This window comes from Martes martes (genome assembly GCF_963455335.1).
Source record: "Martes martes genome assembly, chromosome: 4".
In the NCBI taxonomy this organism is placed as follows: domain Eukaryota; kingdom Metazoa; phylum Chordata; class Mammalia; order Carnivora; family Mustelidae; genus Martes; species Martes martes.
In genome coordinates, this window is record NC_137891.1 from 187,500,881 (window position 1) to 187,517,604 (window position 16,724).

Below are 16,724 nucleotides of genomic sequence, written 5' to 3' on the forward strand. Positions count from 1 at the left end.
GACTAGAGTGTTTCTACGTCCCTGGGAGGCGCCCTGACTTGGTTTGGGAGCCGGCCGGCCACTGAAGGGGTCGCCCTCTGGACTCGCCTGGAGGAAGTCACCTCGGAGCCGGCAGGAGCCGGCCTTGGCGTCCCCGAAGTCAAAGGACACACGAGGCCCCTTGCTGTGGGGCAGCCACAGGAAGGGACTGGGACTCTCGGTCCCACCACGCCCTCCGCTAGAGTGAGCAGGACTCGGGTCAGGCTGTGCGTCGTGGGCGTCAGCGGGGCTGGGAAGCAGGAGGAGCAGGGCACGGCCGGATGCGTCTGCTTGGAAGACAGCACGTGTGCCCCAGGCACGGGAGTGCCAGGCCAACCCACACAGGACCCCCCGCTCTTCAAAATCAGGGGGTGTGAGCAGACGGGAAGATGGAAAGGCGCGGGGTGGGCGTGGGAGGACTTTCCCGGTCACAGCCGGGTGACCGTGGGGGGGAGGGGGTGTGACCAAGGGTGAGCTCAGGCTCCCTCCCCCAGGAGGCGACCTGGGGGAGAGGCCCTTGCTCTCGCACACGCCCCGCATCTTCCGCACACTGTGGGTGACTGACTGCCCAGTTCCTGCTGCCCAGCACCAGTGGCAGCACCGGTCCCAGCCGGGGACTGAGTTGAGCCCCCCTAGGACTCATGGGTGCCACCCCCCCCCCATCTGCTTCTCCACAGGCCCACCAGCACCACCACCGCAGAGGCTCGCTGCCCTCCAGGACTCACCTGTGGGACCAGGGGTAAGTCCGGGCCTGAGACGCCTGTTTCAGAATTCCCAAATCGGGTATTTAAAGGCCCCAGGGGCAGGACGTTTTCCTGCATCTTTGAAAACAGTGGTGTCCTGCTTGCTTTGCCTGGGCTGGAGACTGGGGGGGCTTACGCTGGCTGTAGGGGTGCTGGTGCTGCATCCTGTCGCCTGTCCAGTCCTTGTCCCACCCCCTTCACCCCCTCCCCCCACCCCGGTTCCCCCCCTCCCCCACTCTGCCCCCCCTCCCCTTCCCACCCGGCTGTGTGGCCACATGATTAGACATCTTCCAGGCTGCCATCAAAGGCACATTCAATACTTTTTAAGAAACGCGGTGGTCTCTCTGGCCGTTATGTCTGACAGCTGAGAATCTGCCAGGGCTGAACAGCCTTTGTGTCATCCCTGCGATGCCACAGGGTGGTATCCCTGCCTCCCGGGCAGTCACCAGCGCCCTGGGCAGCGAGGCCATAGCTGGCCTATAGGCCAAGCAGCTGGCGCTGGCAGAGATGGGCCGCAGCCGGCAGAGACTGGGCGCGTTGGCCACTGCCTGCCCATCACACAGCTGGTGGTTCTGGGTGCGAGGGTCTCCTGCGTAGGAGGAGAGGCGCTGGCTTGCGTGGCCGTTGGCTGGCCAGTGAGCCCCCTGACCCGGAAACCCGAGTCAGCTGGGGTGCTTGCCCAGGGTTCTGGCAGCAGCATTTTGTGCGGGGTCAGAGTTGGCTTGTCTCCCTGATGACTTTGTCTGCCAGCAGCACCCTGGGAGATGACTTCTAGAAAAGTCGGATAATTCGGTATCCAAGACTGTCCCAAGGGAGCGGCTTTACTGTGCCCCATGCAGCTTGGAAACCACCTCGGGAGGGGACGCTGGTCTGCCTGAAGGCACACGTGCGAAGACGGCCTCCCCGGCCTCCCTGCTGGGCTGTTCCAGAGCATTCTCTGTGGCAGTGTGGGTGTTAGCCTCAGTGTTCAGGGACCACAGGAGCGCGCTGCCCACTTCCAGAGGCAGGAAGGGCTCAAGACAGCGTGCGGGGTCTGAGGGGCTGAACAGACCCCCGCAGCTCTTCTCTGCCCCTTGAAGATGCCGCTGGGGTCCCCCGTTGCTACCTGCCCTCCCCCCAGCCGCTCTCTGGCCATGTCCTCACGTGCTGAGTCTCTCTGTGCCGGCGCCGTGTGGGGCCCGTCGTCAGTGTGTGTTAGGGACAGAGCCCAGGGTCTGAGAGGGTCTCCCGTGGAGCGTGGCCCCTTCACGGCTGCGCTCACCTTCCAGACGTCTGCGGCGTTCACGGGAGGCTTACCGCGCGTCGGGTTCTGGGCCAAGCCCTTCGCACGACTTCTCACTTACGTCCCACGACAGTCGTGTGATTTGGGTACCGTTCCCACCCCCACTTTGCAGATGAGGAGACAGAGGTAAAGGAAGGACTTGGTGACTTGCTCTCAGGCACGCGACGATAGTGGCGCGGGAGCTCTGTCCCGGCCGCCGTCTGCAGAGCCCAGGTCGGCTGCCGCTCCGGTCGCTGCCTTAGCGGGGTTAGGGCTGGGAGGCGCCTCGCCGGTGTGCGGTCTCCGGCTGGGCGTGACACCCGGGGAGATTCAAAGACACGTGGCGGAGAACCTGGCTTCCCTGGCCCTTCCCCTTCTCCGCCTGCTGCTCCTTGCTGATGTGATTTTACGCTGCTGTTAGCACGCAGGGGGGCTCCCAGGCTTGCCTGTCAGGAACGACAGTGAAGGAACGTAGCGGCTCTGGGTTCTGGGGCGGCCGCTGAGCAGGTGGTCGCAGACCCCCCTGCCTTCCGGGCGCGTCGCCTGGCTCTGTGCCAGCGTGGGCGGGGGGCTCTGTGAAGTGCTGGGCTGCCTTGCCTGTCTCACTCACGCTTCCTCCCCTTTAGTTGTCGCTCTCCCAGCTGGCGGCTCCCCCGCAGTCCCCCGCTCGGTGCCGCTCGGCCACACCCTCCTCACGGCCACCCGACAGCTCGGAGCCCCCGCTGGCCCAGGAGGTAAGCATGCCCACCCTCCCTCCTTCCAGGGGAGGCCTCCAAGCTCCTGGCTTCTGCGCAAGCCTCTGACTTCGTGAGCTGCGCTGGTCCTTGGTGAGGTGGCGAGGCCTTCACGGGTTCTCTGTGACACGGGCCTGGGGACGGGGTCGGGGGCAGGGCTCCCCTCCGTGCCTCAGGTACAGCCCCCATCTTGTCCTGTTGACCGAGGAGCGGTCGGTGTGGGAGCGCTTCCTGCCACGGGGCTTGATTAGGCTCTCGCTCTGCCCGACAAGCCAGTTCGACTGCCCTCAGATCTCTGTACATGAAAGGGGAAGGAGAGTTTGCCGGAGACACAAATGAGGCCGGTCCAAGCCTCCGGCGCTCCGGGACAGTCCTTGTCCGCCGCTGAAGGGGAGGCAGGGAAGCCCACCACCCAGGCTTCTGATGCATCCAGTGGGCACAACGGCCTGTGTTCCCCCTGGCCTTGGGGAGTTCATGTATAGTTTGGTTTCAAAAGCTGCGTGGCTCACCAGCAAACCCTGTCTTCAGTCTTGTACTGGAAGTGTGTTGAGGAAAAATAGTGCCATTAAATTATTTATTTGAAAACACAGTACGGTGAGATGCCTTATTCTAGAATGTGCCAAGGGCTCATTTACAGAGAGCCCGCATGTCTTATTATTGGCAGCTGAGACGGGTCAGGGTTATCTCTGGCTCTGTGGTATCGATACCCTTTGAGCTGGAATAGAAAACTGGGGAAGTCGGGGTGAAGAAGCGCGTCCTGATTCCCAACGGGCTCCTCGTTCAGACGTGTCTTCCGCTCTGGCGGGACGTGGAAGGTGGAGTACAAGGGAATGACTAGAATATTCAGGGGACGCAGGGATCAGAGACACGTCTGTGCCGGCCGGCCAGGGCTGGGTATCCGTCTGTCTCGTGGTGTTGAAGGAGGGTTCATTTTTCTGGTCTGTCAACGTGGTTTTTATGTTAATTGACCTTCTCAGACAGCAGATCTCTCCCACGGTACCTGTTCGTAAAACTGATTGAGTTCTCATGCAATTCTCGTTGCTTTTTGACTCACTTAAAATAGGAGATGCCCGGATAAATTAGAATTTCGGAAAAGCAGTGATTTTTTAGTGTAAGTCTCGAGAGTTTCATGGGACATGCTTACATTATACCCACATTACTCCCTGTTTGCCTCAAGTGGAAAAGGCGCCCGGGCGTGCTGTATTTTCCTTTGCTGAAGCTGACGGCTGGACAGAGGCAGTTCGTCCGTGGACACCCCCAGCCCAGCTTCCTGGGTGGTTACAGGCTGGGGTCCTTGTTGTCCTCACCTGGGCCCGATTTTGCTCGGCAGGAGCTGCCCTTGGAGGGCAGGATCTCTCACCTGGAGGCCCAGCTGAGCCAGGCGTCCTCAGTCCTGGGAGCGTCTGTTGCTGAGCAGCTGCGGGAGCTGCCTTTCACGCCGGTGCACGCCCCGATTGTCGTGGGAGCCCAGGCCAGGAGGTGAGGGGTGCCCCTGATGGCCCGGCATGTGCTGCGCCGTGAAGACTGGCTCTCAGCAGCAGGCTTCCCCGGAGAGGGGGGTCCCCGGTCCTGCCTGTCTGCCAGCCCTTCCCTGGAGGCCGGCCTCCGTGGTCTTTGTGTTTCAGCTCCGGGAGTAGGCTGTCTCGAGCCTCGATGGTGCTCCTGCAGGCTTCCGGCTTTCCCGAAATTCTGGACGCCAATAAGCAACCAGCGGAGGCTGTCGATCCTGCAGATCCCGTGAAATTCAACCCGGAGAAGGAAGAAGCGGACTGTCTGCAAGGCAACGAGATAGTGCTGCAGTTCCTCGCCTTCAGCAGGTGCGTCTTCAACATTCCGTCTCTTCCCCGGCTTCTGTGTGGCTCGAGCCGGCAGAGCGCTGTGCCGAGGGCTTGCCGGGTGAAGGAATGCTGTTTGTTTTTATCTGGTTAGGAGGCTCACACAGCCGTCTCTAAATACTGTCCGACCGGCTTTGCCCGATCTTCTGTAATTGAACGTGGCCCATACTGTGTTGGCTGTTCTCAGTCTCCGTGCGGCTCTGAGCGCAGCACTCTCCAGCTGGGGCTCAAGTGGGCTCCCCTGATCCCGCCAGAGCTGCTCTTGTGGGCGGACCAGGCAGTGTCTGGCCTGTGGTGCTGGACCCTCGAAAGCCCAGGTTCTCTGCCATGGATGCCTGATTAACTGGGGGCTCTTGTTGGATTCAGAGCGTCCCAGGACTGCCAGGGAGCGCCGTGGCCAAAGACCGTGTATTTCACCTTCCAGTTCTACCGCTTCCCGCCCGTGACAACGCCACGCCTGCAGCTGGTTGGGCTGGACGAGACGGGCCGGACGAGCTCCGGTTCCCTGTCGCATCTCCTGGTTCTCACTGACAAGGATGGCTCCTCTGACGTTGGTAAGTACTCGTGCATCCGGCAGGCTGGAGAAATCCAGCCCCGAGCCATGTTTGTAAAATTTATTTACAAAATAGTGTACGGTGAAGATTTCCAAGCACATACAGAATTTGAAAGAACAGTAAAACGAGCCAGCGGTCCCACCCATTAGTGCTGTCCAGCCGCTGCCGGCGGCGTCCCCACCCACACCCCAGGTCCCTTGGAAGCAAATCCCAGACCTGTGTGATTGCACCTGTGAGTCTCTCCTTAGGTAGGTCTGAACATTAAGGCGTCCTGTTTGAAAAACATGCATGCAGGATGATCCCACTTAAAATGAGTAATGATCCCTTAAATGTCATCGGATATTTAGCTCATGTTAAAATTTTCCTAATAACTTCATAAAAATTTCTTTTTGTGGATGGAGAAGGGTTTTGTTTGCTGTGAGGATGCTACAGCCTGTAGTGGCTTGTTGAGGTCACGATCTTGGGGCGGTGTGTGTCTGTTTGCGGGTCGCCCTCTGCCCCCGCGCCGGGTTGTCGTGTTACTGGCTGAAGTAGCCACATGGCTCCAGCCCATCCTGCAGAGCTCCCCAGTCTGCACGTGGGTTTTGCTTTTCAGTGGGAACATTGTGAGGGTCCCTCCTGTCCCCTTTCTGCTGGCCATGGGGAGTGAGATCTCTGTGTGTGGTCAGAGGCATATTTGTGTTTTCCGTGGGGGCTCCCCGGGGCGGTGGCTGTTCTCACCTCCTCCCGCGGCGGCACAGGGACCCATCCCTCCCTGCTGCGCTGTGTCCGTGGCCGCCGTCAGGACTGTTGCCCACAGGCTGGTTATTTTGCTCCAGGAGGAGCAGCGGTGGTGGTCTCCTTCCCGAGCTGGAGTGCTTCCACAGGGAGAAACTTCCCCTGGCTGCCTGCTGACTTACCTGGGGTGCAGCCCATGCGGGAAAGGCAGAACAGTGCTCAGTTCTAACCTTTCAGTTCCGGATTTTCAAAATAACGAGCCAGTTCCTTAGCATCTTTTTTTTTTTTAAATTAATTAATTTTTTTATTTGACAGAGATCACAAGCAGGCAGAGAGGCAGGCAGAGAGAGAAGGAGGGGGAAACAGGCTCCCTGCTGAGCAGAGAGCCGGATGCGAGGCTTGATCCCAAGACCCTGGGATCATGACCCCAGCCGAAGGCAGAGGCTTTAACCCACTGAGCCACCCAGGCGCCCCCCCTTTAGCATCCTTTTCAGTTGGGGCCAATGGCTTCTGTTTCTGGCATTACCATAACTAGTACATTTCCGCTGCAGTGCATGCAAACATATCAGATATGTTGTCATTTTTGTCGATGATCAGTCACCTCTCTGTGGCCAGTCACCGGGCCTGTGAAGGCCGAGCTGGGCGCCCTTGCTGCCTCTTCAGCAGAGAACAGGTGGGAAACGCTGTATTAAAATGCTAATGGAGATAAAGTAGTTTAGCAACATTAGCATCAGCCAAAAGAGACAAAAGGCAAATGCGGTGCTGGGGATAAAGGAGCCTATTAAATATAATCAAGAGAATAATCACTAGGAAAATAAATAATTCTGAACCTGTGAACTTCCAACAAGCAGCCTCAAAATACAAAAGAAACACTGACAGACGTTAGAAGGGGAAGTTGACGAGCCACGGTCGCGGAAGGGTTGACATCCCCCTCCATGAACTGACACGTCAAGCAGAGAATAATCAAGAATATTAGAAAAATACAATTTAAAAAGATGATCTTATAAAGCCATAGAACCAATTCAGAGGATGCGCGTTCTTCCCGAGCATACTAGAGACTTAGGGGAACTGATCGTTCATGAGTCTGTGCGCACGTCTCAGGCCACTGTGCGGGCCTCACCGTGTTCCCAGAGACCCAGCGTCCGAGCTAACGGTAGGACATTCTCTGACGGCAACACCACGGGTCAGAAACTGACCACTTCCTCCCCCCAAGAAGGCTCCGAACTGCTGTTTGTTGTTTTTTTTTTAACTTTAAAACATACTTTTAATTATTCCTTAGGTCAATGAAGAAATCAAAATAGAAATGTTTATTTAAAACTGAATCACAAAATCTTACTGCATATATTTCAAAACAAGTGAGATATGGCTAAAATGGTGTTTGCAGGGAAATTTACAGCTTTAAATGCTTGTATTGGGAAAGAAAAAAGTATTTTTTAAAATGCTGATTTAATTGTTCAACTCAAGAAGTTTGGGGAAAAGAACCTGAAACAAATCCAATAAAAGTAGAAGAAAAGGTTTTATTTTTTTAAAGCGTCTTTAAATATTTTTATTTGTTCATTTGAGAGAGAGAGAGAGAGAGAGAGCGAGCACGTGTACATGCATACGGGTGGGGCAGGGGGGAGGCAGAGGAGCCGACTCTCCGCTGCTTATGGAGCTGGACGCAGGGCTCCATCCCAGGATCTGGAGATCATGGCCTGAGCTGAAGGCAGGCTCTGCACCTTCTGAGCCACCCAGTTGCCCAAAGCGAAGAACTTTTAAAATAAGCCTAAATGCTTGGAAGGCAAACAATAGGGTTGGCCAGTCAGCTGGGCACACAGCTACACGGGGTAGTGCTACCCTCCCTTGCCCAAAGTCAGAACCGGTACCGGGGGTCAGAGCTGTTGCAGGTGCTGGTCAGCCCGAGAGTGGGGCGTGCTTGCTGGCGCTCACCCCACTGGATGGGCTCTGCCGATGGCAGAGGTCACACCGCCCGGCCCCAGACATGGGGTCGCGCCCTGGTCCCTTGCTCGCTCCCTGGTCCCCTAAGTCCCCGCGCCCTGAGGACTCCGGCATCCTCGCTTCCTGCAAACAAATCTGGAAAGAAGAGAAGGGGTGAGGGCGCAGCTCAGGTCCTGTTCCATCTTCCAAACCTTCAGCTCTTGGCCTGGGGAGGAGCGTGTGCGGGGCAGGGGGTAAGTGCAGGAGGGCCCCGGGCCCCGGGCTCGGAAGCACCTGGCCAGGCCAGGAGGCTGTCCTGCGAGAGTCCCAGGTTTTGTTCTCTCCACTCCCTGGGTTTCCCCGCCATCCTCGGACCGCTTGTCCCAGTCCACCTGCCTTCCCTCTGACGATGCGCCTGGGACCGTCGGTGGACAGTTTAGCCCAGGCCCCCAGAAGGCTCTGAAGTGGGTCAGAAGAGTGCACTGATTTCCAGGCCCCCGTGCACCTGTCGCTGAGACCGGCTCCTCTCCCTTTTCCTGTTCTCAGCCCCACTCACCGCTCTGTCCGGGGCGACTCAGCAGAGGTTCTGTGATGAGGGGAAACGGATAGCGTTCAGGCAACTTAATTCAAAAGGCCAACCACAGAGAGATGCTCCTGATTTGAATACAAACCCCTTTCCACTATGAATATCCCAGAGAGAAATTAGTCCAAAAATTAAATCTCCTTGAAAGTTGAGGTCCAAAGAAATGAAACTCCAAAATCAAATTTTGTCATTATGAATTAAAATTCAAAGTCCACAATTCTTAAGTTAAAGTCCAAAACAAGTTCTTTTCAGTGTCTTACCCCCTTGAGACTCAGCAAAGGTACCCCCGCCTGGGCAGGGCCAGGCTTCCTCCAGTAGCTCCAGCCCCGGGGTCCCCACGGCTCAGTACCTAGCCTCACATAGGATGTATTTTCTTTTGTTGTTGAAATAGAACACATATGCAACACATTGTTCAGTTCCACAAGTTTTTAAAAATTAATAGATTCTGCTGTTTTTAGAGCAGTTTGAGGTTTATGGAGAAATCGAGCTGGTAGCACTGAGTTCCCACACACCCCTTGCCCCAGCAGCTCCCCTGTTGGCAGCATCTAGCTTCGCGATGGACCAGCGCTGGCACTTCGTGGCTACCTGAAGCTCAGAGTTCACGGGCAGGTGCCCTCTGGGGCTGCACGTTCTGTGCATTTCGACAAACACAGCCTCGGTGTCCCATACAGTGTTGTAGAGAATGACGCCCCCCCCAAGGATGCCCTGTGCTCCTCTTCTTCCTCCCCTCCCCTCCCCTCCTCTCCCCTCCCCTTCCTCACCACTGACCTTTCTCCTGACTCTGCGGCTTTACCGTTTCCCGGGGATTCCGCACTTGGACTCACACGGCGTGTAGCTTGTCCAGACTGGCTCCCCTCACTTAGCAGCGTGCGCTTAACGTTCCTCCTGTCGTCGTGGCGTGGCAGCCCGTCTCCCTGTAGCACTAGTGACGCTCCGCTGTCTGGACGGACCTCCGTTCACCTGCGCTCTGAAGGGCATCGCGGTGGCTCCCGGTGTTTGGCAGTTGTAGACATTTTGTTCAGGCTTCTGTGTAGACCTAAATTTTTGTCATTTGGGTAATACCTAGAAGCGTGGTTGCCGGGTCACGTGGTAGAAGCGGGTTTGGTTTGCAGGAAGCCGTGCAGCCGTCTTCCTGAGCCGCGCCACGCGCCCCACCAGCAGGGCCTGAGCGTTCAGTGCGGGCGGCGTCTGGGATTCTGGCTGTTCCCATATGTGCACGGCGGGCTCTCGCTGTTGTTTTATAAACTGCATTCCCTGATGACGTGTGATGTGCGGCCTCCTCTGGCTCGCTGACTTACCCCAGGCGCGTCTTGTTTGGGGAGGGGTCTGGTCATATCTTTTGCCTGTTTGTGGACGGGGCTTTCTTATTGTTGTGTTTTAAGAGTTCTTTCTAGATTTTGCTCCCCCCCCCCCCCCCCCCCGCCACCCCGGCCGTTATCAGATGTGTGCTTTGTGCGTGTTTTCTCCCAGCCGGTTGCTCTCGGGTCCTACATGTCATCTTCGGTCACTTGGCCAAGCGGCGTCCCCTCCTCCCGTGCACCTCCGCTAGAGCACATTTGGTCTAGCAGGAGGCATGGCAGCCGCCTGAACGGAAGCTTCCGGAACCCTCGGCCCTGGGCCTGGGCCCTCCTCTGCCTGAGGTTCCCCCGTTTCTCGGTGTTCTGGGTGTGAGTACGGTTGCTTCTTGTTCCTGCCGTGGCTCAGGCCAGGGTCGTACCTCCGGAGCATCCCCGCCGACCTCGTCCCTGCTCCTTTCAGGGGGTTCAGCCACCGGTCGCGGTCTCGTCCTCCGTCACACACGCGGTGCCTCCCTTCCTTTCACTTCCTTTGCTTTCTGGCCTGGAGTTAGGTTTCTCTGACACGTGCCTCCTGATGTCTTGGCGAGCGGGCCCTTCCTTAGCACAGGAGCTGGGGTCCTTGAGCTCTGGTCAGCCGAGAGCCCCCTGGTCTGGAGAACTCTTGTTCCGGGGTTCCCCAGCCCTGCTCTGGGCCCAGCTGGTGCTGCCTTGCCTGTGTCTTCCGTGGCGGGTCTCCTGGGTCCTGTGCGTTCTCCGCCCCCAGGCCCACGGCCCCGCCTCCGGAGACTGCGCAGGTTGAAGCGCCTGCGTGAACTCTTTCTCGTTTCCCTCCGTCATTTGAAAGTCTGTAGCAGGCGAGGTGACACTTTACCTCCAGACACACAACAGGCTTCACAGAAAAGCAGCCCCTGTCATCCTGAGGAGGACAGGGAGGGACCTCACAGTCCCATTCCCAGTTTCCCTCTGTGTCCCTTACAGCTACTTTCTTGCTCCGACATCCAGTCTGGGTTCTGGGCTGTACCGGAGTCACCTCCCCGATCTCCCTTCATCTGGACTAGTCCCCTGTGTTCTCCTCCCAGTGACAGAGGTGTCTGAAGGGACCAGGGGAGCGGTCACGTAGAATGCCGTGCTGTGTGTGTCTGACCGTTGACACTGGCCCCCCCGGAAGGTCTCGTGCACGGGTGGTTAGAGCTGGTGCTCCCTCTGGTCTGGATTTGGTGTGAAGCTTCATGGGCTTCACGTGGCGGCCATCCGCCGGGTGACGGTCAGCCCTGAGACCAAGATGCGCACGCTGCCCTGGCTGAGCCGGCTTGGCACCCTGTCAAGTCTTGTTGTTGTGTTCTCTAACATGGTGGTCTTTACTTCTATTGCTTCTAAATTCCCGAGTGGCGGACGTGAAGGTGTTCTCCTCCCCAGCTCGTAAACGGAGCCACACGTGGCTCCCCTGGGGGCTTGTGGGTTTCATTTCTCACACGAGGCTTCTGGTCTGTTTGTAGTTCATCCTGCTGTGCGGTGAGAGACAGGGATCCAGTTTTATCTTTCTTCAGATGCCTCTCCTTTTGACCCAGTGCCATTTGTTAGAAAGCCCGTCTTCTCCAGTGACTCGAGAGCCGCCCTTCTCATATACCCACGCTTTTTATCGCTTGGGTTTATGTCTGGATTTTATATTTTGTTCCATTAGACCAGAGGTTGGCAAACTGATTTCTGTTAAAGGCCAGACAGTAAATATTTTAGGCTTTCTGGGTTACATATGTTCTCCCTGGAATCTTCTTTTTATTAACAATCCTTTAAGAATGTGAAAGCTCTTCTTAGCTCCCAGCTGGATCGGACCGCGGGCTGTGGTTTGCTGGACCCAGCATTAGCCCACCCGTTCACACACGGCGGGCAGGCTGATGAGTCCGATGTATAGACACCCCTCCGGGTGCTCTTCCCTGCAGGGCACCCCCCACCCCTTGCCACACGTTCTGGCTGGGCTGTTTCCCCCATGAACTTGTTAGTCCTTTATGCAGGTTCTGCTGAATCCATGGGTTACGGCGAGGAGAGCTGTCCTCATGGGGTGGGAGCTGTTCTGCTGGGGACAAGGACATCCTTTCACGTGCTCATTTCTAGCTCCCTGACTTTCCAGAGATACCGAAGTGACCCTCCTGCAGGCTTTGCCATTTTCTTGTTTTCTGACCAATTAAATCTTGTCTTTATCTTTGTTACCTTGTTTTTTTGTATCCTCCTGTATTGTTTTCCTAATTTGACTTGCTTAATGCATTTATTTTGATTCTTTTGTTTTTGTGGATGCAAAGTATTAAAGGCTATGAATTTTCCTTTGATTACTGCTTTATGCTTTGGTGATTCAGATTGGTAGTATTTTCATTCTTTTCTAGAAAATCTGGATTTTGTTTTTCACTTGACAGAGAATTATTTACAAATAAGTTGTAAATTTGTTTTTAAAAAGTTGTTTCCAGTTTCTAGTTTGTGGCAGTGTGGTCTGAGAATATTGTTTATTCATTTCTACCTTGTGGGGCATATTTAGGGTTTCTTTATGGACTGATACATAGTTAATTTTTATTAATGTTAAATTTTATTCTTATAGTTAATTTATTAATTTAATTTTCATTAATGTTATTAATTTTTATTTATTGGCATTTTATTAATTTATAATATAATAGTTAATTTTATTAATATTAATTTTATAGTTAATTTTATTAATGATATATAGTTAATTTTAATTAATTAATTTTGAGGTACACTTGAAATATGTGTTCGGTGTTACTGGAGAACAGTGTCATGCGTGCGTGCATTCTACCTAATGGATTAGCCGGCCTGGCCTTCCATACCCTTATCTGTTGTCCACTGGACCTGCCTTGAAAACAAGGTGATTAGTTGGTCTCTACTACTATTACGTTTTTGTCTGTTTCTCCTTGTGTCTCTGGGTTTTTGCTTTGTCATCTGGAGTGTGGCTCTCCCTAGCTGTTGTGTATTCTTCGTGGGTCGTAGACTGTAGAGGTGCTTGTTGTCTGTGGAGTGTGGATGCCTTCGCGGAGCAGGGGTGTTTGTGGGTCAGGAAGGAGAGGCGGAGCCTGCGGACCATCCAGCCAGAGGAACAGCACCCGCCAGACTCGGATGTGGGTGTGTGGCGGGACTGAGGCTCGGGAAGGAGGCCGGCCGGGCTGGGCTTGGTGTTTGTTGGGGGGCGGGTGAGAGAGGTGAGCTTGGGAGCCTGAGCGGACCCTGGGGAGGTGCTGCTGGCCCTGGGGTCTGCCTTGGTTGGGTAGATGGTCCGCATCCCCGTGGACGTCTGGGTGGGACGGAGATGACACAGTTCCCTGTGCTTTGGCAGTGCCCCGGGGAGGACTGTAGGGAGTGTGGCCCTCGGGAAGGCTGCCGAGGAGCCGGTTGTCTGAGCCAGACAGCAGTGAAGGGACCCAACCCTGTGGGGGGTGGAACAGGGCACCTCCAGCCTGAGAGCCCTGACCCTGGGCCCGGACCAGGGTGGTCCCCACACCCCTACTCGCCTCCCCCGGGCACTCAGCACACTGTCAGCTCTGGGCTCAGTGTGTCACCCTGTGACCATGAGCTCCATCAGGCCGGGACCCTGTCCGTCCCCTGGTCCCACGTTATCCCTGCACAGTGTTTGGCACGCGTGCTGGGGGGCACCCAGCACTTACGTGTTGAGTGTGAATTCCTGGTGCGTCTGAGTGGTTGGACTAGTGGTATGGGAGCAGGAGGCAGCTAGCAGGGGTGTTGCAAGGGTCTGGGGCCCAGGAAGCACTCCCGGCTGCTGGGAACAGGAGCTGGCTGGTGGGGGTGGAGGTGGAGGGTCCGGTTGGGACCTGCTTCCCTGGGGAGCGAGGAGAGCTCCGGGTGGAGAGTCTGTGGGGCTGGGGGACATGGAGGTGGAGTGTGGCACTCCCGGGGCCCGGTGTCCGTAGGCGTCATTTGGGAAGTTGGCCTGTAGAGTTCACATCTGTTCTGCCTCTGCAAATCCAAAGTCTGAGCCGTGTCAAGCCGGTGCCTGAGCTCGTCCTTCTCCTGCAGCCCCGGTGGGCCTGGTGTGGGGAGCAACGCCTTTAGTGCAGGGAGCTGGGCCCTGGGTGTGTACAGGTCTTTGTTCCTGTCCCCACCATGCGTCTGAGGAGCCAGCCTCAGGGCTCCCTCGCTACGGGGGTGTCCTGAGAATGACCAGATGCCACCGGCCACCCAGGTCTCAGCTGGCTGGGGGCACCGGGGCTCCAGTGGTCCCGTTACTTTGCTCACTTGTGACGTGATGCTGGGGACTGGCTGCTGCTGCATGGGGTCATTGCTGTCCACTCCCTCAGCCTTTTTCCCAACTCCTTACTGCTCCTCCACTCCATGAGGCGCTGGTCCTGGTGCCGTGTCCCTTGGGCCCACGAGAGCCCCCACACCCCGGCCTTCCCATCAGCCCCCACTGCTGTGTCCACTCCAGCCTGCTTCCCTGCTTCAGCAGAAGGACCGTTCTGGTCTTGAGAGCAGGGGACAGCCCGGGGCTGAGCTGGCTGGAGACGGGTGAGGATCGCAGCCCAGTCTGGGACCTGCCCCCCAGTGCTGAGTGAACATGTGTCCTTGGCCCCAAAGTCGCTGTTCTGTTTCCCGGGGGCTCTGTAAATGTGTTATTGATGGGAAGGGGGGCGTGTCGGGCTGTGCTCCCCAGCTTGACCGCTCCCCGCACGGTAACTCATGATGATTTCAGTGGCGTTTTTGTCAACTTGGAACTGATCGTGATGCCACCTGGGGGAGCCGAAAGGCGGGGGCTACAGTCCACTCCCGTCTCGGTGATGAGCCCGAGAGCCGGTGCCCCCCAGGGAGGCACTGTGCTAGGGCAGCGCTCGGGGCTCCTGGGCTGGAGCTCCACACGGGCCTGCGGTCTCCCAGCTTCGGTGGCAGACCACGTCTCTCCTTGAACCCTGCACGCAGAGTAACGACCTCCCGGGGCAGCCCCATTAGGACGTCTGTCCCCGTTCAGGATAGACTGTTTTGCAAGGACTCGGTGAAAACCATCAGTCATATTCTGGGAAGAGTTCAGGGTTTGTATTGGAAAGAAACGGTGACTTCTGGACGGGGCTCTGTATTTCGTAAATGTGGGTATTTTATGATGTTTGGATTAATGTGTTTATTAAGCTGCGGTTATGATGGAAGCAGAAATTCACAATCATGACCACAGCAGGGATTGCTTCAAAATATAAAGATGGTAAACGACTTGGGTCACTTTTGGGCTCATTCGGGGCCTCTTTGGACAGGGCCTCCCGGCTTTCAGCTCAAGTACCTGGTGGAGCCCGGGTTCCTGAAGCCCGGAGAGCAGCGCTGGTTCACTCGCTACCTGGCCGCCCAGACCCTACAGATTGACGTCTGGGACGGAGACTCCCTGCTCCTCGTGGGATCTGCAGCCGTCCAGATGAAGGTGGTGGCTCGAGAGTGGGGTGTCCCTCCTGGGGGGGGGTCTGCTCGGGAGGTGGTCCTCTCCCACCGAGGGGCACTGTGGTCCGACTGTGCACAGATTCTGTCCTTCCCCCGAGGGAAGGACTTTCACAGAGTCCCCGTTTCGCGATGCTATGTTGTATTTTCTGTCAGTCAGCTCCTCCTACAAACCGACTGCAGGTAAGGTCACCTTCGGCCCCCTCCCACGCCCTGACAGTGAGGATACCTGTTCCCTGTGAGCAGGGGCCTGGCCCGGGGTTGGGGACGGGGTGAGGGACAGACTGGGCTGTGCAGAGGTCGCCCGAAGCCTGCTAGCAGTTACTTGAATTGTGCTTTTCTAATTGTAATTAGAATTAGACTAATTCTTTCTCTAATTGTGCTTTCCATCTTCCTCGTAGACTAAAACCTAAATCCCCGTGTTAATTAAAGATTCCTTCCTGGGGTTTCTCCCCGGAGGATCCGCGTAGTTTCAGGGCAGCTCTTGGGCTCGGACCTGGGGACACGGTGTCCCGGCTGCGGGGCGGCGGTGGGAGGGGAGCCCCAGCTCCTGCGTCTCCAAGAGCCCCCTGCTCTCCCTGACTCCCACTAGTGGACTTCCTTCTGGATTCCAGCCTCGGGTGCCCCTCAGTTCCCCCCACTCCCAAGCCTCACCCCTGCCACAGCCCATGTGGTTACCAAGACCTGCAACCCAGGTCACCGCTCGTTCCTTGGCAGCCCTCGCCAGGACGAGCTCACGGCCCCCGTTTGTGGCTTGCCAGGCCGCGTGCACTGCTCCCCCGACCCCTGCTCCTCTTCCCCTGGGGTGCTGCCTGCTCCCCCTCCTCCCTCGGAGGGCTGACCTGGCTGCGCCATCCCTCCTCCAGCCGACTCAGGTGTCCGTCCCTGAGGAGTTATGCCCCCGGGGGGGCAGGAGGAGGGGTCACCTCCCCACCTGAGTGGGGCGCACTCAGCAGATGTGGGCTGATGTTCTCATTCCTCACCCTGGTCCCTCAGGCCTTCCTGGGTCATGGTGCCTGTGGGATCGTCATGGTCATTGCCTGTCTGTCTCTGATGCTGGCTGGTGACATCCTGGTGGGTGGGAATGGGACAGTCACTCATCCCCAGCACAGTCATGACCCACAGTGGGCACGGTGCTGTGTAGCTGAGAATGAGCAAAGGGAAGGAGCAACGAGGGACTGGGAGGGAAAGGGGTGAGAAATGGAGGGAGTAGGGAGGAGGGGCAGAGGGAGCAGGGGCCAGAGGGAGGAGGGGCGGAGGGAGGAGGGGCGGAGGGAGAAGGGGCCGGAGGGACAAGGGAATGGGGGGGAGGAGGAGGGATGAGGGAGTGGGCGCTGGAGGGGCCGGGAGGAGCCCCTGTGAACTGGGGGCCTGTCACGCTCCAGCCTCCTCGGCAGCCGAGCCCCGTGTCCCTGTGTGCTCTCAGCTGGAGATGAAGTTATTTTATCTTGTCCTCCACGAAGAGCCTTTGAAACGAATGCTGTTGTGATTATTGGCACTTGGATAAATTAAAATTAAGTTTTACTTTTTAAAAATAAAGTCTTTAACTTCAAAATTTATGGAGAAGGGTTGGGAAATGTGGCTAAGAAGAGAGAATCCCAGTCAGGTTGGCAGGTGGGCTTTCTGGAAGGTGTGGTGCA

At 56.7% G+C, this 16,724-nt stretch overlaps 1 protein-coding gene across 1 annotated transcript in view; it reads left to right on the top strand.

The window, feature by feature from the left end:
• NPHP4 (nephrocystin 4) overlaps window positions 1-16,724 on the top strand; it is a 109,070-nt gene that overhangs the window by 70,513 nt on the left and 21,833 nt on the right. Inside the window, exons 12-17 of the mRNA XM_080802469.1 lie at window positions 696-757; window positions 2,649-2,756; window positions 4,087-4,235; window positions 4,382-4,573; window positions 4,958-5,145; window positions 14,910-15,070. Of these exons, the coding sequence (XP_080658595.1) occupies window positions 696-757; window positions 2,649-2,756; window positions 4,087-4,235; window positions 4,382-4,573; window positions 4,958-5,145; window positions 14,910-15,070 (860 nt within the window). The remainder of the gene's footprint in view (window positions 1-695; window positions 758-2,648; window positions 2,757-4,086; window positions 4,236-4,381; window positions 4,574-4,957; window positions 5,146-14,909; window positions 15,071-16,724) is intronic.